Here is a 23,765-nt window from a genome sequence, read left to right as displayed (position 1 = left end):
CAACTGTAGCTGAGGGGCACAACCTCAAACTTTGTTTCCAAAAGCAACCCTCTATGGTATCTAACCAATGTAAGTCCCCATGGCCAATGCCTCTAAGCCGTAGAGCAGCATGGGGTAAAAACGCTGACTGCATAAGGTAATTATCCCCTCCAGTGAAACCCGCCGTTTGTTTTGCGAAATAAATGCCATTTAAGTGAGCCATATGTCGAGCCTTAACCATCTTAGCTTCTTACGTGCATGTAAGATCTACAGTCGCCCATTTCTAATCCCAAATATGGGTAAGATGCCACGCAGTCAACCTTAACTCGGGCATTTCACCCTTTTGTGGGGCGCCACCATTAACTTAGTCTTCCCCATGTTAATACTCAGATTGTTTTCAGCCGCATATTTATAAGTAGAGTTTAGCATCACTAGGTCGTCGGCATAGAGAATGCAGTGAACAGACCTCCCACCTCTGTCAGGGCAACAGCGATGCCTGAGACAAATCACGTGGGGAGATCAGACATGTATATATTATAAAGCAGTGGCGCGATCGTGCAACCCTTCTTTACTCCTTTGTATATCGTAATCGGGGCAGACAGTCCCCATTGGTCATTCAATCGCACCCATGCTTGCATATTTGTGTGTAGACCTTTTAGAATATTAACAAGCCATTTCGGGCACCCTCATGATACCATTGTGCACCCAAGCTTCTCTCGGTTGACCCTGTCAAAGGCCGCTCGATAATCCACAAAGATGAAGTATAATGTGGGTCCCCCAGGCTCCATCGCGCCCCTAAAAAAGGAATCCAAAATCCTTAAGTTATGCAACGTGCAGCACTCTGTGCGAAAACCCTGTCTGCGTGAATGTTAACACTTGTGCCTCCTCCACCCATGCCTGGAGAGCCGTCAGTACAAAAGAGGAGAATATTTTGCCCGTGATGTCTAATGACAGCAGTCTGTAATTTTCCAGCAACAGATCATCTCCTTTTTTGTATTCCGTAACAAGAACAGACTGCTGCCATGATGTCGGAATTTTCTGTGTCACACATACCTTATCAAACAGAATTTTAAGTATACCGGGCCACTGGTCAGGGTTCTGCTTCAGAACAACGTTGGCTAAGCCATTAGGGCCGGGGGCCCTAGAGTTTTTAAGCTTCAAAATAGAGATTCGAATTTTGTACTCGTCAATGGCCAGAGGCCAACCTCCAATCACATAATCAAGAGGAGAAGCCCCAATTGGGGCACCACTATTCCCTCTAACGTACCAAAAACATTATGAAAGTGCTCAACACAAGAAAAATCACTTACAGGGTTAAGTTGTTTTTCTGATTGGCTTAAACCAACTTGGTCAATTACTCTCCAGAAAGAGAGCAGAATCAGTAGACCGAAGTAACTCCTGCATCGTTTCTGTGTCCTTTTGATAAAGCATAGCACGATAGGCTAGTCGCCGATTCGTATAGGTCTGTTTAGCTTTCTTAACTATGGATACTCCCGCTTCCTGGCCTACTCAATATTCTCTTCTGATGAGCATCCATTTGGCTCTCAGAATCCTATTTTCTTGTACGACATTAATATACACTTCCTAACCATCACCTGGTCTAAGTGTTATGATCAGGTTATGGGTCAACAAACAATGTGAAGTGGAGAATAACGAAAAATGTAACGAATGAACTGACTGGATGCAACACAGTCAAAACGAAACAGTGCGACAGGTACTGTCAACAGATTGCCTTGAAGAAGCTCATTGTTCGATCTAGATTAATGAATATATCGAAGAGGTAAACACGTGTCCGCAGTAGGCAATGACAATTGGCAATTTTTTAAAACTTTGAACAGAATTTATTGTTTGACAAATTGTGAGGCGTCAAATTTGGCAACTTCAGACAGAATGGATTGTTGGTAAAATTTAAAGGGAAATCAGGATAAAACATTTTAGTTGAAAGATTGGAAAGAATATATTTGTTTAGTAACAAGGAGTGCATTTGCGACATTGTTCAGAGATACATAAAAAAGGTGTAACTAAGGAAAAAGATTGGGTTTTCCCTTAGATTAAGGGATCTAAGGATATTTTTGGTTCTTTAGATAAGAAGAACTGTTGGCACACAAGCGTTTCATACTAGAATAGGAGATCATTTGTCTTACATGTGGAGTGAAGATAAATGTATCATGAATATGGAAACTGTTGCACGACTTCCTATATTACTTGGTTGTAGAACTATCTAGGCGGCGTGTGGGCTCTAGTGGGAGTGTATTCAAGTAAAGAGGTTGCAGCAACTGTTGTACTTAATAAAAAAGGAAGAGTTATATGGTTTAAATATATATGTGATTACTGGGTCAGACAGAACTAGAGTATTTTTCCTACACAAATACAATTTGTTTAGGGTGGAAAGGCCTCACCCCACACAGAACAGCTGCTGCGTCACCCAAAGCACACTCTCTGGAACTTAATGAATTACATGTCCTAAATTGTTAAAATCACCCATGCCTCAGCGTTTATAGTTCCCATCTGGACACTTACCTCTGTGTATAGTGTGCTCTCCTGCAGTGACATAGTCTCCTTGGCCTGCCCTGGTTTGTAGAAGCCGAACCACTGTAAGAAAGAAACAAATCCAGGCTTTAGTTAAAAGGCACAGGGCCTGAATTGTGAGCTTGGCACAGGCATTTCCTGACCGAAGGACCAGTAAGATATGTGGGGGTGGAGGATCATGGAAGGATACGGTTATAGAGTCTCCGTTTTTACACTTTGCCCAGAGCCTGCCCTGCGCAAGTATCCAGGCACAAGTGTTCAGTGTGCCCTTGAACGTTAAAGGGTCCTTAAATGAAAGGGTAACACCTGGAAGAGTTCCACAGGACAGGAAACCCTGTCCTTCCTTGGTCGGGCAGAGAGGAAACTACCAATGGCAGACTCTGTGAATGAGCATCTAGTAACTCAAGAAAAGAATAAAGGAGAGATTATATTATGGGCAATAGACAATGCTCTTGCTTATGAGGATTCTCTGGGATAGTGTTTATTGGACTGATTGAGGTCCTCTCTGGAGTCACTGAATGGGAATGTGGCGGAGGTCTTTACATGCCATGCATGCACATTTGTGTCACTTGCTAAGGGATTGTGTATGAGTGGGGTGTGGTTTGCTTAGCGTGTACCGCTAAAGCGAATCCACTCTGAAACTTGGGGCATCTTGTTCTAGCTGGTTTTTCAATTTCCTAAAACACAAGATTTGTCAGGTTGTCTGGGTCTTGTAACTCCACCTGGTCACTTGCCACAGTTACTTCTTTCTCAATTTGGTCTGAGCACCTTCAGTCTAGAGAGGGTGATTTTGCACCCGACAGACTTGTTGCTGTCTGGGTACTGCAACGAGGTCCACTGACTGAATTTACGGGTGGACGACGGGGGTCGCCAAATGGCCTTGGTGCCACCATAAGCCAGGTGGATGCTTGGACCCGCTGCAGCATTGGGAGGATCCCATGACTACCCCCACAATGCCATGTGTGAAAGGCAAGGGATTTCACGTTGCCACCTTAAAAGCTTCTGTCCCTTTAAAGGGGATTGAGGGTTAGTCTGCAGAGCAGGCAGCAACCCCGAGCTCAGTTCCCCTCAGCAGCTTTAGAAATCATGTATAAGCCTAAAGAGGGCAAGAGTGGGACCTGAACTAGGAAGGCAAATTTACGCAGTCAACCAATCAGCTCACTAAGTCTCTACACTCACATATCTACGACCAGTTACGCTAAGGGAATCCACCCTGCGGCAGAGGGGACCGTCCATGGGGGTCTCTCCCAAACCAAAGTCCCACATCAAAGTTCTAACTCATCCACAGGCTGGGGACCATCACCCAAAGCCCATGTCAGCTGCACAAGGAGACACACCGAGTTCCCTTAGGCCAAAGAGAGGCTGGATGGCAAAGTCAAGGCACTATAAAAGGAAGGGCCTGTGGCATAAAGTGGTAGGACTGACTAGAAGTGCTAATTTGGAGAAGGATGCCAAAGAGTGCAGAAGAAGCTGAAGGAGGACACTGGAGACCACAAGAGAGGCCCAGGAGGCCGGGGAGAGGATGACGCAGGAAGAAGGCCAGCCGGGGAGAGGAAGACGCGGGAGGGAGGCCAGCCGGGAATAGTAAGACGCAGGAGGGAGGCCAGCTGGGGAGAGGAAGACGCAGGAGGGAGGCTGGCTGGGGGGGGAGGAAGACGCAGGAGGGAGGCCAGCCGGGGGGAGGAAGAGGCGGGAGGGAGGCCAACAAGGAGGAGGAAGAGGCGGAAGGGAGGCCAGCCGGGGAGAGGAAGAGGCGGTAGGGAGGCCAGCCGGGGAGAGGAAGAGGCAGGAGGGAGGCCAGCCGGGCAGAGGAAGAGGCGGGAGGGAGGCCAGCTGGGCAGAGGAAGAGGCGGGAGGGAGGGAGGCCAGCCGGGGAGAGGAAGAGGCAGGAGGGATGGAGGCCAGCCGGGGAGAGGAAGAGGCGGGAGGGAGGCCAGCCGGGGAGAGGAAGAGGCAGGAGGGAGGGAGGCCAGCCAGGGAGGAAGAGGCGGGAGGAGGGAGGCCAGGCGGGGAGAGGAAGAGGCGGTACGGAGGCCAGCCGGGGAGAGGAAGAGGCAGGAGGGAGGCCAGCCGGGCAGAGGAAGAGGCGGGAGGGAGGCCAGCTGGGCAGAGGAAGAGGCGGGAGGGAGGGAGGCCAGCCGGGGAGAGGAAGAGGCAGGAGGGATGGAGGCCAGCCGGGGAGAGGAAGAGGCGGGAGGGAGGCCAGCCGGGGAGAGGAAGAGGCAGGAGGGAGGGAGGCCAGCCAGGGAGGAAGAGGCGGGAGGAGGGAGGCCAGGCGGGGAGAGGAAGAGGCGGGAGAGAGGGAGGCCAGCCGGGGAGAGGAAGAGGCGGGAGGGAGGCCAGCCGGGGAGAGGAAGAGGCGGGAGGGAGGGATACCAGCCTGGGAGAGGACTATGCAGGAGGGGGGCTAGCCAGGGAGAGGAAGACGCTGGACACTGAACCGAGGACGACAAAAGATGCTGGGAAGGCTCAAGAGGTTGGCAATTGTAAGTTGCATGGAGTATAATGTTAGGAAAGATTTCTGTTTTCAGCACCTTTCCTTCCATTTTCTTTATTTTTTTTTTATTGTGATATAACCACATTTGTTTTTTTTTTTTTTACACATTTTTTGTTTAAAATGAAACATATTAAAATATATAAACATCGCAATTACAAAATGTAACAAATTCAAAATGATATTTCGATCATGTACCATTTAAAACCAATTCATCAATCTTGCAATTTTAACATAGTTTTAAATAGATATTCATTACAAATGAATATCAAAGGTAATTATAGTAAAAAGACTTTACCCATCCATTGAGATAGTCAAATTACCAGTAATTTTGTGGTATAAAACCTGTAAATTGCAATACTCTTAAAACATTTAAAGTCAATTTGATTTCATAGCCAGCAATCATTCTTTCCCAAAAAGCGTCAGAGGGCAGCCGATCAAGTGATCCTACTAAACTCCCCAAGTATTCCACCCTGATTTCCCAAGTACCTTTGCAGAATCTTAACAAATGCTCTAAGGTTTGTTTACTTGGATCCGAGCATTCCGTACATAAACTCCGAATTCCTTCAGTAATACCCCATTTTATTAATACTGAACCTGTCTTAATCAGGTTCAGACATACTCTCATAAAGTTCTGTTTTCCTTTTGAATCTGGGAACTTTGTCAGATACCTCGGTACAAGATCCTGTTTTTTTCCTATACTTAAATAACGATTTGGGGATGGAAGATGATCTCACCATATCCCCTGTAGAGATCCAATCTCTTAGGGACAAGGCTTTCTTGACCTTCACTGGATTTGTAATGTAGATTTATCAGATTCACAATGAATCAACAGGTTTTCTGCTGCCTTTCTAAGTTCTCTCAGGGTTAGTGAGGTATCAAGATTCATGTTGTCCAAAAGATTTTCAAACAGTGTGTTAGTCATAGGCTCGATGATGGATCTATACAAGGAGAGGAGTTTCCAGTCGACTGCAAACTTGAGAGATTTTAAACCCAACTCATATCTAAGTGTTGCCGTATGTAGTCCTTTAGGCAAACCTAATACCTGTTTCCAGATATAACTTTCTATTTTATGCCAGTCTACAGACCATAACAGAGGTTTTGGCTCAATTCCGTACAGTAGTACGGGAATCACTTTCGCAACATAAAACTTTATTACTGGCAAGATGGAGAATTTACCATACAGACTAGAGATCTTCTTCATTTGAGCTATTAGTTGTGTGCCTTTGGCCAAAATTTCCCCATACTGCATCCCAACTGTGGGGGCCGCATACAAAATGATGCTGAGATATATTACATCTTTTACCACAGGTATCGGATGACCGCCAATTGACCAACAGTATTTATCATCTTTAAGACCTTTTCGTTCAAAAATTACGACCCTTGATTTTTCCGGGTTTACCACCAGGTCATTTAATTTCATGTACCAGTCGAGTGCCCTCAGTAATCTTTGCAGACCGACAGGAGTCCTATCAAGTAGGACTATGTCGTCTGCATACATGAGCCATCTTATAGCCAATGATCCCACCCTTGGACTTACCAATGATGAGGACTCTATGGCCTCCCCAAAATCTCCCAGATAAAACTTAAAAAGAAATGGTGCCACCATACAACCTTGTCTGACTCCCCTACTTATGCTTATGAACTCTGACAAATGTCCAGCTGTATTTAGTCTTATCCTCGCTGTGTTTCCTTCATGGAGATTTACTAATATGTTGATTAGAGTTTGAGGCTCCTTTCTGTTCCATTTTACTCCAAAGTTTATCTCGGTTTACCATGTCGAAGGCACTCGACAGATCAATGAATGCGCCATAGAGTCTTCCTGCATTTTTTTTATCTTTATGATTTGTTAACGAGGCAAGTATGATACCGTTCAAAGAGGTGGAATGACCTCTTCTGAACCCTGTTTGTTGTTTGGGGATTATGTTATTTTTCCCCGCCCACGTTTCCAGTTCTCTAAGTATTAGACTGGTGAACAACTTACTCTCCACATCAAGCATCGTAATTGGTCTATAACTTGTTGGATTTTTGCGATCCCCCTTTTTAAAAATCGGAATTATAATCGCAGTCTTCCAAGAGGATGGAATTATTCTATTATTAATCACTCCCTTGTACAGAGTGTACAGAATTTCTCCCCGCAGTATCCCATTTCCTTTAAGGACTTGATAAGTTAAACCATTTGGGCCCGCGGATCTTGATGCTGAAGATCTTGTGATCAAGTGCAAAATGTCCTCTTTATCAAAACTCAATCCCCAATTTCCATTATCCCCCTTATATTTTGGGGATCCCGCTGGTTCTCGGTATTTTTGACTAAAGTGAGTCAACCAACTCGCTTCTGACACATTGTTTGTTTGAACAATGTCTTGGTGTGTTTGAAGTGCGTTAATTAGTGACCAAAAATTTCATGAGGAATTATTTTGCAATGCACACAACATTTCTTCCCCGTCCTTCTGCCACAACTCTTCTCTATGATGTTTGGACCAACTCATTAAATTGTTTTACATTTTTTTTGTTTCTATCGCTAGTTCTAATGGACTTTTTGGCCATTTTTTTTTACAAGTCTTAACTGTCTCTGGGTCTCGCGTTTTTTTGCCCAAACTACTTTATCAAAACCATGTTTGTGAATTTGTTGAAAACCCCTCTGGGTATTCGGCGGTGGATCGATTGACCATAAGAAATCATGAAACAATAACGGACTACAATTTTGATATAAAATTTTGGGATCTCCCCAATTATAAAGTCCATCTAGGCCTTTATTTAGCCGTTCCCCTTCCCTCTTATATTTCACCAACCGGTTTTTCTGAACGTTGACAGCCACTTGATGGCCACAAATCTCTATTGTACCTCCACAATGCCAATTTATTTGTGTGACTAATCGCTTATGGTCACTTGTTCCACCATCTTCCACTGAAAAATGTGTGCAATTCAAAAAGCAATTTGTTGATAAAAGCATATAATCCAATGTTGACTCTAAAGGCCCCCTCTCCCACGTTGTGGCTGGTGGTACATCACCTTCTATGGATCCGTTTAAAAGTTTTAAATCCCATTCATCAAAGAAGTTCAACCACTTTCTACCATTAGATGTTATTTCTTTTGTTTTCCCTGTATGGCATTTAGATTTAATTTTAATACATTGCGAATTTAGATCCCCAGCAACCACTATATGGGCCCCAGGGTATATTATACTGATATCACTAAGAGCCGCCGAGATCGATTCTAAAAACTCCAAAAGTTTTTCCCTGACAGGGTTCCAATACAGGTTCATAATTATTATGTCCTTGAATTGATCATTTTCTAGGGAAGTGACTGCTCTCACCACCAGAATTCCTTCTTGTTTACAAAATAAGGTTGTAATTTCTTTAAATAAGATCTTTCTACAGGTGATCAGTAAACCTCCCATTGGCCTACCCTTGGCTTTACAATGCAGATTGTGTTATCAATTCAAAGCCTTCGAGTTCCGGGGTATTTACTAACCAAGTTTCTTGTAGTAAGATCAAGTCACTCTTGCCAAATACCAACGCTCTCATTTTATTATTTTTAAATGAGCTGGACCCTCGTGAATTCTAACTGGTAATCCTTAAATTTTTACTACTAAAGAGACACTTGCGTTACACCCAGCTTCTGACAAACTTGCATAATTATTTCTGGTAACATTGGCCAGGATAACGATTGTGACCCTTCCTTGGTGTTATCATCTTCTTTTTTCTGCTGGTTATCATACGTTAAAGAGCCGTTCCCCAGGGTTAGTTCATGTTCCTCAGCTTCAACCACTTCTACGGCATAAGGTGGCAGTTTCTCGTGTACTTCCAGACCCAAACCGCGCAATTTTTCTTGCAAGTTTAAAAAAGCCTTTACCCCCAATTTGGAAACAAATCCGACTTCAACTAAACTTGTACAGTCCATATTAGGAAAATGAACATATTCTATATCTTTTGTTGAGAATAAGTACAATTCAGGAAGTTTTTTAACTAATAACAAGATTGAACCCCTGTTCAGTGTCATGCCGGACTTTCGATTTTCCTCGTTAGTGAACCAAAGTCCGTGAATTGCATACGGGTTTGGATCTTCTTGAGGAGTTGTTGATCTCTCAGTTATAGGTTCAGAGAATAGAATTCCCGCCGGAACAATCACAGTCTCTTCTCTTCCAACCTCTACCAGTTTGTCTTGGTTATTCATTTCCAATTTAGATATTCGGTCATGATTTTTGCCCTCTAAGTGACCAATCACAGGGTTCGCAGATTCAACTGGACCTCCAGCGTTAGCTCTTGTCGAATTAAATATTGGGGCAATTCTTAAACCCATCTGAGTCTGCTTTGGTACTATAGGGACATTTTTCTACTTGGGCAAAAATATAGGTGCTATTTTTAGCAACTTTCCTGTGATCTTTGATCTTACCGAGTCATGATGCTGTCGATTTTTGTCCAAGTCTGATGTTTTTTCTTCTGTCTGAGAACTCATAGATTTTTTTTCCGTTTGTGCATCTTCCACTACTCCTGGGATTCGATCGATTTCAGATTTTTTCCTTTGTTGTTTTTTGGACTTGTTTACTCTTGAGGTTCTCTGCTCTTTCCTACTCCTACCATCTTTATCTGGTGCATTTTGATTCTCAAGGATTTTCTCTGAATCGGAAATCCCCTTTACAAAAACTGTTTACATTTGATTTTTTTGTTCTGGGGTTTTTCAAATTTTTTGTTTTCTTTTCTTTGTCTTCCCCGAGATTTGGAAGACGTATGGTTTGGCTTTTGATTTTTCCGCCTTTCTCTCTCCGTCTCTTGTAAGTTTGTTGCGTACTCTTCTTCCATGTATTTATATTTTCTGACACTTCTACGGAAATCTCAATTATTTCGTCTTGATTTTTGGTTGGATGTTCCAATATTAAATCAGCCACCTGTGCCAATCGGCAAAATTCTTCCATTACAGACTCGGATAGATGAGTGTCATCAACAGAAACACTTGATTCAGGCAGTAAGTCATCTGATTTAGTTACTAATTCTTGGTTTGTTAAGGGTTTGTTATATTTCTTGCATTGATTTTTAACAACAACTCCTTGATCTCCCTGTTGTCCATCAGCAGAGAAGTCAATTGCTGCTTGATTTCAATTAGATCTTCACTTTGCTTTGTGAATCCATCTTCCATTTTTACTAACGTGGGCAATACTGAGCAATTTATTACGTTGTTTTGGCCTACCACTGAGAATTCAAGTTGCTCAATATCCTTGGTCATTTCCATTAAAATCCCTGTGTGCGTCTGCACGTCTCTTTTCAGGAGATCAAAAACTTTCACCAAAGAATTTAGAACAAAATTCAAAGCTGATAGCGATGAGTCCCCTTCTTTGGGGTCCTGACTCTTACTTCCGTGAGTCACGCTTGGCATTTGAACTGGATGATCTGTTGAAAATCCCTCAGACACAGCCGAGTCCCCTCTCGGTGCCACTGTTGAGTTCAATCTCTTCTCATGAGATAATAAGTTCTGAGCTGAATTTGACAGATGATTAGGGGTCCTTGAGAGATCCATAACTGAGATGGGTAATTCCAACTGACCATTCTCTATCTGTAAATTGGTGTTTTGGTTTAAAGGTCTTGAGGAGTTTAAGGTGGGACCACCTGAGCTATTTTGTCCGGATTTCTGAAAATAGTAATCGATAGTCCCTTTTATATTTGTTGATGTCAAGGTGAAGTCTTTCGATTGTATGGATGGAGTATTTCTTACTATATGCCTTAGAATTTCTCCCACTGTTGTCTTATCGACTTGCAGTTCTTGGTGCACCTGTACCTCAACTAAGTTGTTTTTCCTTGTTGAGGCAATGGGAATTTGTGAACCTGAGGTATTTACCTCCACATGCAGGGACTTTTCAATATAAGAGCCGTCCCATTCAGGAGCACTTAAGTCATCAACATGTTGTCCACTCCTTAAATTATAGCGAGACATTTTTCACAGTTTTATGGCTGTATAGGGAAGGCAAAAAAAGTAAAGGGATCAAAGGAGTAAGATCTCCAACAGTCTCCCCACTTTTTACTTTCTTTTTTTTTTTTTTTGCCCGAGCTTGGAGTAATTGAACAATTTAAAAATTGCAATTATAAGGGACTGAATCCAAACAATCTCTCTACTACTGGCACTGGCACACCAACCACTTCACTACACAACTCCAAGCGAACCAAGCTGCAAGCTTCAAGCCGCTTCAAGCCCCTTCAAGTTTAATCGCGTTTAATCACGTTAGAGATCTCTGCTTCAATTCAATTTTAAGGGGCTTACCATACGCAGTTAATATGTAGTTAATACAAAACTGCAATTACCGCATGAAGCTTGCGGCGTGCAGAATAAGAAGAGGATGGAGGGCGGGTTGTCTGGGTTGTCTTGAGCCACTGTAAGTAACTCCGGTCACTCCAATCACCAACCTGCAGCTCGCCCAATATCACAATCTCCTCCTCCCCTGTACCCTTCGGTACCCTTCAGTCCGATGCCCGTATTGACACCAACAGATCAGGCGACTCGGGCGGCGCAACCGCAGTACAATGGCGAGCCCACCACAGCTCGAGACCTACCGATAACAGGCCTTCCAACACTTTTCCGCTTCACCTCACTGTCTCGAAGCTGTGTCCGTTTGAGCTGCGGTTCATGCCGCGGCTCCGGCTCCAGCTGCTTCAGTCGCTTCGGCTGCGGTGTACCATTCCGGTGTCAACTTCTCGGCTTCTCGACTTCTCAGTACGCCGTACACCGAAACTTCCTGTTAGAGGAAAGGACCTGTACACTAGCTCAAGCACGTCACTGTCAAGCCGCACTGAAGGATCTGCACGTAATCGTGTGAGCAACAAGCACAGAAAATCAGCCGCTTCCGACAGAGATCCCTTTCCTTCCATTTTTATGGACCTCCAAACTTTTTGCTTTTCTTTTTGTATCTGACCTGCTCTTTTTGCAGTGCAGTGAAACCTTACACTGGCTTTTGCTCATGGGGAAACTGACATATCCTTCAGGCTGTGAGTACTGGGAAACATGGTTTTCCTTAGTCTTGTTACTTAGTTAATACCTTTAGTAACTTGTTATCACTTTTGGTAACTTATCATTGTACAATGCACCTTACAATGCAGTACAATGGGGTACACTTTTTGTTTTAGCCCTAGACTAACGTACAGAGGATTGTGGTTACTCTAGAGGGCTGTATACGAATTGTTCGTATTACAACCGTTCGAATGACAATTGACCTTTTCACAATTGACCGAATTGTGAAGGTCAATTGTAACATATATGCGGGGGGTAACCCCCCGCAACCCCCCACCCAACCCAAACCCGCCCATATACATATATATTACCAAAGCGAGATATATATATATATATATATGTGCGGTCAATTGTGAAAAGGTCAATAGTGACCCTTTAAATTCGGTCAATTGTTCTTTCGAACAATTGTAAACGAACAATTTGGGTAATACCCACTAGAGGTCCTAATTGGACAAGCTGGTGGCCGCAGTAACTTTTTGCTGTTTTTTGCAGTGTATTTCGTTTAAGCCTTACTGCGTTTACCGTGTTTGGCTACCAACTGTGGCTAGTGGTCAAACATGGCCGTGCCACAAGGTGTTTCGCTTGTCCTTTGGCCATCTTATGTTTTACCCTTCTAAAATCCTTATATGGACTTCCAGTGCCCAGGAAAGCAGAGCTTTTTTAACGGGCTACTGGCGGGCTATGTGTGTTTGCTGCCAGAAAGTGGGCTGGGAGTGCCTGGTCCCAATCCACAAACTGGTTTCAGTGTGTCCAAGTGGTATGAAGAGGGTTTGCTGCCAGTGGTTCTGATTGGACCACTGCTGGGGGGAGGGGTGTGCGTGCGTGTGTGTGTGTGTGTGTGTGTGTGTGTGCCAGATCTGTCATTGGCTTGTTGGAGCTTCAGCTCTTACCTGACTTTTGGGATAAGGAGACCACCTCTGCACCCACTGTAGAGAAATCCTGGAAGGAACCGAAGGAGCCAAGACTCCTGTCCAGCTGCAAGACCCGCAAGGAGAACCGTTGGAAGAAGGCCTTGTGACCAACTTCTGCTGCGGTCTTGGAAGAGCCGTGTCTTGCTCTTGATCTGCAGAAGTCCTGCGAAGGAGCTGCAGCCTTGCAGTGGAGGGAACATCCATTCTCGATGTCAGCTCAGAGTTCTACGAAGAAGAGCTTCGGAAGTGCCCCTGGACTGCCCACTGGCCACTGGCTGACCAGCTCTGAGTTTGGGATACCGTGCTGCAGATGTCACAGTTCCGAGTTGAGGCCTGCAACTTGGGGGATCTTCAGCTTGTGCAACAATACTTACCTCTGTAAAATGTTATGCTCCTAGCATCAAGCGGACCCGAGATAGGAGGCAAAGTTTGACTGTGGGAAGTGAATCCCTTTGTGTCGCTGTGCATCAGTGGCTGTCGTCCGAAACTGTTTACCTGCGTCCAGTCCTGTCCTGAGAGAGACCAACCATCAAGTACTTATGCATTTTTCAACTGTGCACCAGCATTAGTCACTCACCGGAGGAATGCTCGAACCTGCAACCCCTGGGGGATCAAGGGCTGTGGCTGAGGGCGGGAAAGGCTACCTTGGACCCTCTTCAACCGACCTGCCAAGTCCCATGAAGAATCGGAGGGGGTGAGTTGTAGTGATATTTACCTGCATCCCTAACTCCCGCTCAAAGGTTTTCATAACTTTTACAAACTTTTGTATTACTTTGGCGTTGCCATTGCTTGTTAGCACAAGCACTCCAAACGTTGGGGACACGTTCATTAGTTAGATTAATTAGTCCCCCTAACAAATTCATTTTTTCCAGCTTCACAAAACTGTATGGAACGTTACTGAACATTTGGGCACACGACCCCATAAATCTTAGGCATGGGGCCTCATTACGACTCTGCCGGTCCGGTTACAACGGTGCCGGCAACCTTCCAGCAACGTTGTTAAGGGACCAGCAGAGTACAAGTTTGCAGGCCAGATGCCCTCCCACCCGCCAGGTCTGACCTGGCAGGCAGAACGGCACCTGCTCGCAGACTTTGACGGTAGCACCAGCACCACTATGAATGGTGCCGGTGCTACCGTCTTCCCCATTCTCATTGAGGCATATGGAACTCAAATGGGAATGGGGAATACCATTTTTCCTGCGCCTGACTTCTCGGAACGGCGGGGTCGTAATACCACGGTAATTCCGGGAAGCCAGGCGCCAGAAAAATGACGAGTCCGGTGGCAAGCCTACCGGTTTTACTGGCACAGCTACCGCCGGACACGTAACGAGGGCCCTGGACTCCTGAAGTTAGGATCTTAACTTGTGGACCAGTAGTGCTTACACTAATCTATACCTTCCTTTTCAGGGGTTTGAAATGTATTTTGCCCTACTCCAGTGATTGTGTATATGCATCTATTATTGGTGTTGTGTGATAGGATTACCTGTTAGTAGTCATTTTTCATTGTGTTATTTGGCAATAAGTAAAGAAGTATTTTTGTACCGGTTTGTCTAAGTGTGTTTCTTGACTGTTTCACTGTGGGTGCTCATTGTGGACCCTTTACAAGCTCACCACCTCTTGAGACTTAGCCTGGACCACTCGCCTTTCTACCTTGAACTGGTCTAGCTACAGCTCCAAGAGTTGTCCCCGTCACAAACCTAGGATGGCCTTCTATACATCTGTCCACCAGGCCACAGTATAGAAAATCAGTCCTAAAATAAAGTGGTGCCTCACAAGGCGTGAAGTGAAATTAAGCACTGGGTGGTGAGAGGAGTGATGGAAGTGGCTAGAAAGGAGGTGGTAAAGCGGAAAGGTGACTGGGAGGAGAAAGTGGCTAAGGGAAACAAAAAGCTAGGAAATGAAGAGTGGGGAAATCATTTGCCCAAATGCTTAGAGGGTTTATAAGTAAGGTGGCTGCAGGAAAGAGCATGTGGCAAGACCCCAAGGAGGAAATACAAGAAGCAACAGCTCAAGAAAATGTAAGAGACATTAAGGAAGAGGCTGCTGGGTACAAATTTAACCTGGCAAGGAGGAGCGGCAGGTGGAGTGCCACAAACTCAAGACCATGGGGTGGGAAAATATAGCAAGAGCCCAGAAGTAACCCCATTGACATCCTACACTGGCCTGTTTTTCAATTGCGCTGGGCCCAAGTTTTAAACCAGCTCCAGCGTCATGCCCAGAACCACCATCAGGCTACTGTGTATGCTTGATATCTGGGATGAGGTCTGCTCACTAACCCCTCGATGCACAAGAACACCAAGGAAACTACACATTCTAGAGACTGGGGCTTTGCTGAAAGACAGACCTATGGGGAGGGATCCCAGGAAGCTGCAAGGGGAATCATGAGAGAGACTGTTTTGAGTTCTTCATATTTTGTCTTTGAAGTGAGAGTTCCCCAAGCCCAAGATACAGTGTTGATTCTCCACAAGGCTTTCTCTGAGGGTTCTGGGATCTCATACGTCAGAGCTCAGGATAGAGTGTTGATTATCTGCTAAGCTTTTCCTGGGAGGTCTGGGATGTCATACGTCGGAGCCCAGGACACAGTGTTGATTATCCACTTCTCCACAGGGCTTTCTCTGTGGGTTCTGGGATGTCCTACGTCAGAACTGTGAGAAACCTGTAGATGTCTCACCCACTTGTCCCTGAAAATCTGTCATCAAAGTGGCCAGGACATGGCTGTTGCTATTGGATCCAGTTCCTGGGGGTGCACCAGTGAGGGAGGATCACCTGGATGGGAGGTCCTCGGGGGGTGCAAGTGGGACACTGACGGGTGAGACTCGGTATACCCCTTCTTATAACACCTATTCCCCATTCTACCCCATAGGATATACAAACACTCTACCCCACACCCACTTTCCAACTCTAATACTTTCGCACATCATGAAAGACGACAGGCAAACACCAGATCCATTTACCTGACACGTCCCAACACAAGGGTCAGGCAAAGTCAGTCAATTGACCAGAATCACACACACCGGGCAGCCCTTTCCTTTCCCTTCCCCACAGGGATAAAAGGTGGAGCAAGGGAGCACCATACGAGCAAGGCAGATCACACAACGAGCACAACGAGACAGCTATCCAGGCACAGCAGTTCAAGAGGAGAAAAACGGTGGTGAACCAAAAGGATGACCAGGAGAGAAGCGACCTTTCCCTTTCCGGCCAAAGCCTGCGAGAACTCTGCGGAAGGAATTGTTAGACTGCAAATAATATCCCTAGTGTGTTTCAGCAGATGTCAACGCGTGTCTAAGCTGATAAGCAGGACGGAGGGGGACACCTGCTACCGTGGTACAGGCCTTGACCCACGATACGAAGAAAGCCAAGCAGGTCATCACAGTCATTGAGTCGAGGAGAGGACCAATAAAGAAACCAAACTGTGTTGAACAAAAGTAGCAAACGGCTGATTGTACAAAGATCTATTGATGTAAAAGGGGAAAACCAGCTACAGATGAGCCAGGCACCCGGCGGGTGATCTCGAGAAACTCTGGGAAATTACCAGATTGTTGAAACTACTATTACCAGCAGGCCTTGGTAAAGGCAAGGAGTGGATCAAGGAGGCCATACGGGGGTCTAGTAAAATCCTCTGTACAGTCGAAAGTCTTTGTCCGGCAGATGATCGTGAATAATGGAAGTGAATCCCACATCGTAAGAAAGTAAAAGGAATTGTGAGATTGGCAAAAGTGAACCTGAAGGAGGGATACCGATGAAAAGCGGCAAAGTCCACAGTCCCAAAGAACAGTGTGTTGACAAGAGAGAACCCTGCAGAGGGTGTTCCACATTGAACCGTTTGAAAAGACATTAATATTTGAGAACACAACCAGAAGAGATCGTAAGCCATAGTGAACTCGACCGAGGGAGGCAAACAGTTGAGAGGGATCCGCGCCCGGAAGAGGGGGATCTAGGGGTGAGAACCTCACACCCCAATAACACTTGAATACAACCGAGAAAGCGTTTTTGAAAACAAGCCAAAGTGAACCCAACGGAGGGAGGTGAATATTCAAGATTGTTCTGAGGCCCGGAAGAGGGAGAGCCAAGAGGTGAAGAATCAACAGCTCAAGTGGAACACAAAAAGAACTTTTTGTTTGTAGATTTTGAAACCATGAGGCCATCAGAAGTAAGAAAACTAACTCCCAAAGGTCCTGGGATCATTAAGAACTATTTGAGATCTGAGCCCGCAAGAAGGGAAATCCGGTGGTGAAAAGTCTTGGGAGGATAGCTCAGCGGCAACATGCTCTCCTTGGAAGCAAGACGACACGGAGCAACCCAGGTTTGGTCCGCGCTTAGAAACCTCTGGGTATTAAGCGTGTTATAAATAACCTGTCATATATCATATCATATCATACCAAACGTATCGATTGAGAGGAACTTTGTTATTATTTTGAATACATCAGGCCCACGAAAGCAAGAAACTTTATCAGGGCAAGAGACTTGGCCATCGAACGTCCTGATAGCAGAAAAACAGAACTGTTGTCTCGTGCTGGGAAAAGCTCAAACGTGTGCTGTGCTCCAGAGTCCCGCTTTGTGCTGTGCTCAAAACGTGGGAAAGGGAGACCACGACTACCGCATCTTGACATTATTTGTGAACACTTAATTTCTTATGAGCCCTATCCCACACTCTGTTGTATTTAGCGTAAGGATTGGCAATAGGTTTTTCTTATTATAGGCCTCTTTATTTGACAAGACACCACTACGACTGCCTAATTTTGATTTGATGGTCGTAGCTTGCTCCCATCTTAGATTTAGGCTTAGATTAAGTGTCTTTGCAACCTACCTATACAGTTTAATAAAGACCTGTGAACTGTGATCACTTGCGTCTGTCTATTCTTTATACCATGCAATCATTACAGAGCCCAGAATACAGTGTTGATTCTCTGGGAAGCCTGGGATCTCATATATCAGAGCCCAGGATACAGTGTTGATTCTCCACTTCTCCACAAGGCTTTTTCTGAGGGTACTGGGATATCCTACGTCAGAGCCCAGGATACAGTGTTGATTCTCTGCGAGGCTTTCGCTGAGGTTTCTGGGATCTCAAACTTCAGAGCCCAGGACACAGGGTTGATTACCTGCTATTATTTTCCTCAGAGATCTGGGATCTAGTACTTCAGTGCCCAGGATAACAGTGTTGTTCTACTTACCCAGCAATCCATCAGACTGTGTTCCTCATCGTCCGAAATCCAAGCAGATTTGGATTTCAATTCTCCATGTGCATTACTTTGTCCTTAATGGTTCTCAGATTGGTGAGTCTCAGCTTTCACTATTTGTCAGTTAATCCAGTTAATTCAGGCTTTAATTCCAAAAGTGCATTTGTTTCCCAGTGAGTCTCAGGGTAATGACAATCAGCACCCGTTGCCCTCTCTCAGTTATTATCATAGTTTCAAGGATAAGCTCTTAGTATTGTGACTTCTCTGCTTCTGGTTCTTGGTTTCACTTCCACTTCTCTCCCTGCTGTTCCCTCTCCTGTCTCAGTTCCTCGCTCATCAAAGGTTTTCCCACATCTGCTTCTCTCTGTGGGTCTCTGTTGAGGTTCGGATTGCTCTACCATCCCTCCCTTTGGCACATTGTCCTCAACATCTTCATAATGTGGCCAACAGTTATCTTTACAACAGAGCGTAATCAGGCCCAGCAGTTTATTACAGCAGGTCTCTCACCTCTGCAGGAAATGTTCCTTCAGAGGTTTCACGTCTTTGTGATCATCTACGCAGGGGTTCTACTCCACTGCATGGGCTAGTGCCCGACGCCTTCTCCTTCGCAGTGCAAGTTCCATGCTCTGCCTCCATAACGAGTGTGTAGGTCTCAGGCTATTTTCAGGACTACACCTTTTCGTACAAACGACACTGACTCCATGGCTCATCCCTCCTTTTCACCCTCCAGTGAAGCCACCGTTGGTTCCCTCTCATCTCTGTACATCGTTCTGTGGTGATTTCACTGTTGTCAAGTGCACATCAGCACACTGCAAAGTTCTATAAAGCACAACATTTTCAGAACATGCTGTTTGCATGTATGGGATTGCTACACCGCAAACCTAGCGAGAAAATAATTAAGGATTGTACAAAAATGGGGGGAATATAGAAGCAGAGACAGGGAAAGACTGGCGGGGGCAAGGGCAAGAGTTGCTATGAGGGGGCCAATGGAAGACTAGGTGTTCTTTGAAGAGCAGGGACGTCGTTCATTCTGGATATGTAGGGGATGGGGGGCAATCTGATGTGCATTGATATGTTATTCTAGAGTCTAGGCGCATAGGAGGAGCTGTTTTCTGGTTTGCTCCGTCTTGCTTCTCTTGTTTTTTTTATGTAGGATGGGTCTTTGCCATTGCCGTCACAGATGGCACAAAAACAGTCCAAGCCTGACAGACTGTTGAAGGGTCTTCATTTGTTTTTCACCAGGCCCTACGGCATCCCTGTCTCTCGTTTTATAAAGTACCACCTCCCTAACCCAAGCGTCTTTCCCTGCATTAGTAAATGGTGATTATTAACACCCACCATCTAATTGTTACCTTAGCCTGGTGGTGAGGTTCAAAAGGCAGAAACCTGTTCTATCTGCTCTCCCTCAGGGACTTCCTAAAATATTCCCTACTCTGTCCAGTTGTTTGTGTCCTAAGGTGTTGGAAATTGTGCCTTACATACACTTTGCGCAAATCTTCCTACTATCAGACTCATGTTGGCCTTTCCCTCTCGCTATCCCTCACTGTTTTCCTCCTCTAACTCCACCCGCCATTCATCTCTTCCTTCTCCTTCCCCGTCTCTCTGATGTCTTCCGCACCTCCCGTGCCTCGCCCCTTTGATGTTACGATCTCTTCTCCGATGTTACTTCTCCCTCCTTTGCATTCACTCAAACACACGCTTCGCAGTCCACTCATACCATTTACCACTTGCACTCCCTAACCAACACAACACCCAATTTAAAAATCACCTTCACCAACCTATACACAGACATTCCTCCTGCTTGTCTCTTAGCCGGCTACCTATCCCTCCTCTTACCTCCCTCGAACAACCCACACTGCCTTGTAATTCATGCACGCTTATATCTTTATCCCTCCTCCTGTAATTGACGTACTTGTCCTGGCCAATCTGAAATGGACTTCCCCCTCCCGTGCGGCGTTGCAAATGTTGTCTGAGATTTTAAAAAGCGAGTCAAGTCCTGCACATTTTTTCCATGCAGGTGTGCTGCATAATGGGGAGGGTTGCCCAGTTCTTGTCAGGGGCTCTTGCTCATGGTTTCCCTTGGTTAAGTACATCTTGGTGAGGGCCTGTGCTCTGCTGTCTAGTGCTGGTCTAGGCTACAAGCTGTGGGTGTCTGCTGCCAGCACCAGTAGGCACAGTAAGGCTATGCCTGTAATCACGTATGTTTGGGGCAGTCCGGTCCCTCTTTCTCTGCTGGTTCTCTGCCTCAGGTGGTGAAGGGAGGGACACAGGAGCGCTGCTTCTGGATGAACAGCTTTCGTTCTCGGCCTTCATACTGCAGATGGGGTAGTGCTCTGGGGTGCCGCTCTCTCTGCCAGTTGAATCTTGACACGTGCAAGCAATTTGATCTGCACATGGGGGAAGGAATTGGGGCCCTACCGACTGCCACCGTCCTCCCCAGGGGTTGGACTGGCTCTGGTCAGCCTCCCCTCCCGACAAAGCAGGCCTTCTCCCCAGAGATCAGCCATGTCGCTCCAGCGCTCGCAAGACCTCACCTTGCTCTTTGGCAGAGTCCCTTAAGCCTCGAGCAATGCTATCCGCTGGATTCTCTGCCGACTTCCGACTAAGGTCGCCAGGTCTCAGAACCCCTTCAATAACCTGTGCTCTTCAGCCATCTGCTACCCGAGTGACTTCTGCTCACAATACTCCCTGTGACATCTCTACTCGAGGCTTCCACAGCTACCACCTTCGTGTCACCTCTTCCAGGTCTGCACCGCTTCGCCCCATCTGAACTCTGACTGTTCTTACTCCTCATGAGTTCGCCCAATTGGTAGGCAGTTCAATGGCCTTCTCGCTGGCCTTATTGGTCTACCTGCCTTAGGCTGGCCTTGTTCCGCATCTCATGGCCTTATGAGTTGAGTTCATAAAAGCTCAAGACAACACTTTACAGTGAACTGCCTTTCTGGAGATATTGGACCAGAGCTCAGTGTTCCATATTGTGCTGGTTCAACAATGGCGACGGATGGCGCTTCCTGCTTCCAAAAATGATTAAATACAGCTGATACATTTTGTGACGCTATAGGAAGGCACTTCGTCACACCCTCCTTTGGAAATATTAGCACACCTTAATGCCCGCCACCAAAAACTGGAGAATATTAACCCACCCCCATATGCCACCTTTGGAGACTATTGGCCAACTCCCATGCCCTCCTTCCACCTTTGGAGAATATTGGCTCACCCCTATGCCTGCCACCAACAACTGGAAAATAGTATCCCACCCCAATATGCCAACTTTGGAGACTTTTGGCCATCTACCATGCCCTCCTCCCACCTTTGGAGGTTAGATTGCCAACATGTTCACCTCCAACGTCTGGATATTACTAGCCCACGCCTGCCTCCGTCTGGGCAATATGTGGATCCGAGTGCTAGACCATTCAGATCTAGAGATATTATGGGATAGCTCTGGTACCTTGTTCTCCTCGTGGCATTATTAACACAACACCTCCCTCACTCTGCATTCCCCAATCTCTTCTAGAGAGTGTTAGGCCCTCTTGCCACTTTTCCCCTCATACCCACCCAGACATTATTCCTTCTTGCCCTGCTGGCCTCTCCAACATGTCGACCTCCCCTGAATTATTAACCCTCCTATGAGCCCTCTCTCCTTTGAGGGTTATGAACCCCTCCTCGCTTGCTTGAGATTTCCCCCTCACCTCACTCTCCGGTGGAACCACCATCGAGTCTTGCAGAAATTTCACCATCACAAGCTTCTTAAGTTTGAGCAGGTTTATCTTGTAGGTCTCGTTGATGCCCTAGGAAGAAAATGAGAGTTATACAAAACTGCAAAACTGAGGAATGGCACAGAAATTAAGCAAGAATACTTGCATCTTTCATCTGATCCAGATGTGCAACCTCAGCACCGGCATCTCTCGTCTGCTCCACAGGTTCCCCCTTAGCACCTGCATCTCTCAGACCCACAGGGTTCACCCTCAGCACCTGTGTATCTCATCAGATCCACAAGAGCACAATCAGCACCTGCATGTTTCATCCAATCAACAGGTTCACCCTCAGCACCTGCATCTCTCATGTAATCCACAGGTTCACCCTCAGCACCTACAGTGCATCCTCAGCACCTGCATCTCGCAGACCCACAGGGCTCACCCTCAGCACCTGCATCTCAGACCCCACAGGGGTCACCCTCAGCACCTGCATCTCAGACCCCACAGGGTTCACCCTCAAGACATGCAACTCTCATCCGATCCACAGGTGGACCCTCAGCACCTGCATCTCGCAGAGCCACAGGGGTCACCCTCAGCACCTGCATCTCAGACCCCACAGGGTTCACCTCAAGACATGCAACTCTCGTCCGATCCACAGGTTCACCCTCAGCACCTGCATCTCGGACCCCACAAGGTTCACCCTCAAGACATGCATCGCTCGTCTAATCCACAGGTTCACCCTCAGCACCTGCATCTCAGACCCCACAGGGTTCACCCTCAAGACCTGCATCTCTCATCCGATCCACAGGTTCACCCTCAGCACCTGCATCTCTCAGATCCACAGGTTCCCCCATCAGCACCTGCATCCCTCATCCGATGCACATGTTCACCCTCAGTACCTGCATCCCTCAGATCCACAGATTCACCATCAGCACCTGCATCCCTCAGATCCACATGTTCACTCTCAGCACCTGCATCCCTCAGATCCACAGGTTCATCCTCAGCACCTGCATCCCTCAGATCCACAGGTTCATCCTCAGCACCTGCATCCCTCAGATCCACAGGTTCATCCTCAGCACCTACATCCCTCAAATCCACAGGTTCATCCTCAGCACCTGCATCCCTCAGATCCACAGGTTCATCCTCAGCACCTGCATCCCTCAGATCCACAGGTTCATCCTCAGCACCTGCATCCCTCAGATCCACAGGTTCATCCTCAGCACCTGCATCCCTCAGATCCACAGGTTCATCCTCAGCACCTGCATCCCTCAGATCCACAGGTTCATCCTCAGCACCTGCATCCCTCGGATCCACAGGTTTACCATTAGCACCTGCATCTCTCTAGTTATCCCTTAGTCGCAGGTTCATCTTAGGTGACTAAATCTCTCGCCACATCCCAGCCCTCTGGGAGGCAGCTGGGTCCCTCACTGGCTGGCCCTAGTTTTCACCATACGGAGCCAGAAGGGTCACCTACAATTCTCACAATATACAGGGTTTGCAGGCACAATCAGCACCCCCACCAGCAGCTGCATCGATCTCTCCTATCCTGCGACCACATGTGCAAGTGGAGCCAGAATGTCATTTTGTAATCTTAGGATGCCGATTTTCCTATTTAACCGACCTGTAATAGGGAAGATGTTGCCTGGGATCCAAGGGATCAAGGTTTCAGATCAATAAACCGTTTGAAGCAAGTGATCCACAGGAATGTTCACCCGGACCAGACTGGGCATGTCCCAGGTCAAAATATGTCCTGGAATTTACGCAGGTTGGTCATTGATTGTACTGCGTCCTGGGTTACCCCGTGTGCAATAGCAACGCTGGACGCAGTCAAAGCATTTGACTCAGTGAGGTGGGATTGGCTGTATGCAGTGATGGGCAGGCTGGGCTTTGGCAGAGGTATGTGAGATGGGTAAGGCTGATTTACACCCAGCCTGTTGCCAGAATAAAAACTGGGAGACATATCAGACTCTTGGGAACTCGGAAA

General features: G+C 46.3%; 1 protein-coding gene across 4 annotated transcripts in view; it reads right to left on the bottom strand.

Moving 5' to 3' along the window:
* Nucleotides 1-23,765, bottom strand: part of PPT1 (palmitoyl-protein thioesterase 1) — a 227,349-nt gene that overhangs the window by 82,813 nt on the left and 120,771 nt on the right. For all 4 annotated transcript variants that reach the window (XR_011279561.1, XR_011279562.1, XR_011279560.1 and 1 more), the window contains exons 7-8: nt 21,776-21,874; nt 2,500-2,571 (exon numbers count right to left, since the gene is read on the bottom strand). Coding sequence is in view for 1 of the 4 variants with exons in the window: in XM_069622394.1 (XP_069478495.1) it covers nt 2,500-2,571; nt 21,776-21,874 (171 nt within the window). In the remaining 3 variants the exon portion in view is untranslated. The remainder of the gene's footprint in view (nt 1-2,499; nt 2,572-21,775; nt 21,875-23,765) is intronic.

This window comes from Ambystoma mexicanum, chromosome 11, assembly GCF_040938575.1.
Source record: "Ambystoma mexicanum isolate Mex_15411 chromosome 11, UKY_AmexF1_1, whole genome shotgun sequence".
Taxonomy (NCBI): Eukaryota; Metazoa; Chordata; class Amphibia; order Caudata; family Ambystomatidae; genus Ambystoma; species Ambystoma mexicanum.
This window is presented reverse-complemented; position numbering and strand designations above follow the sequence as displayed.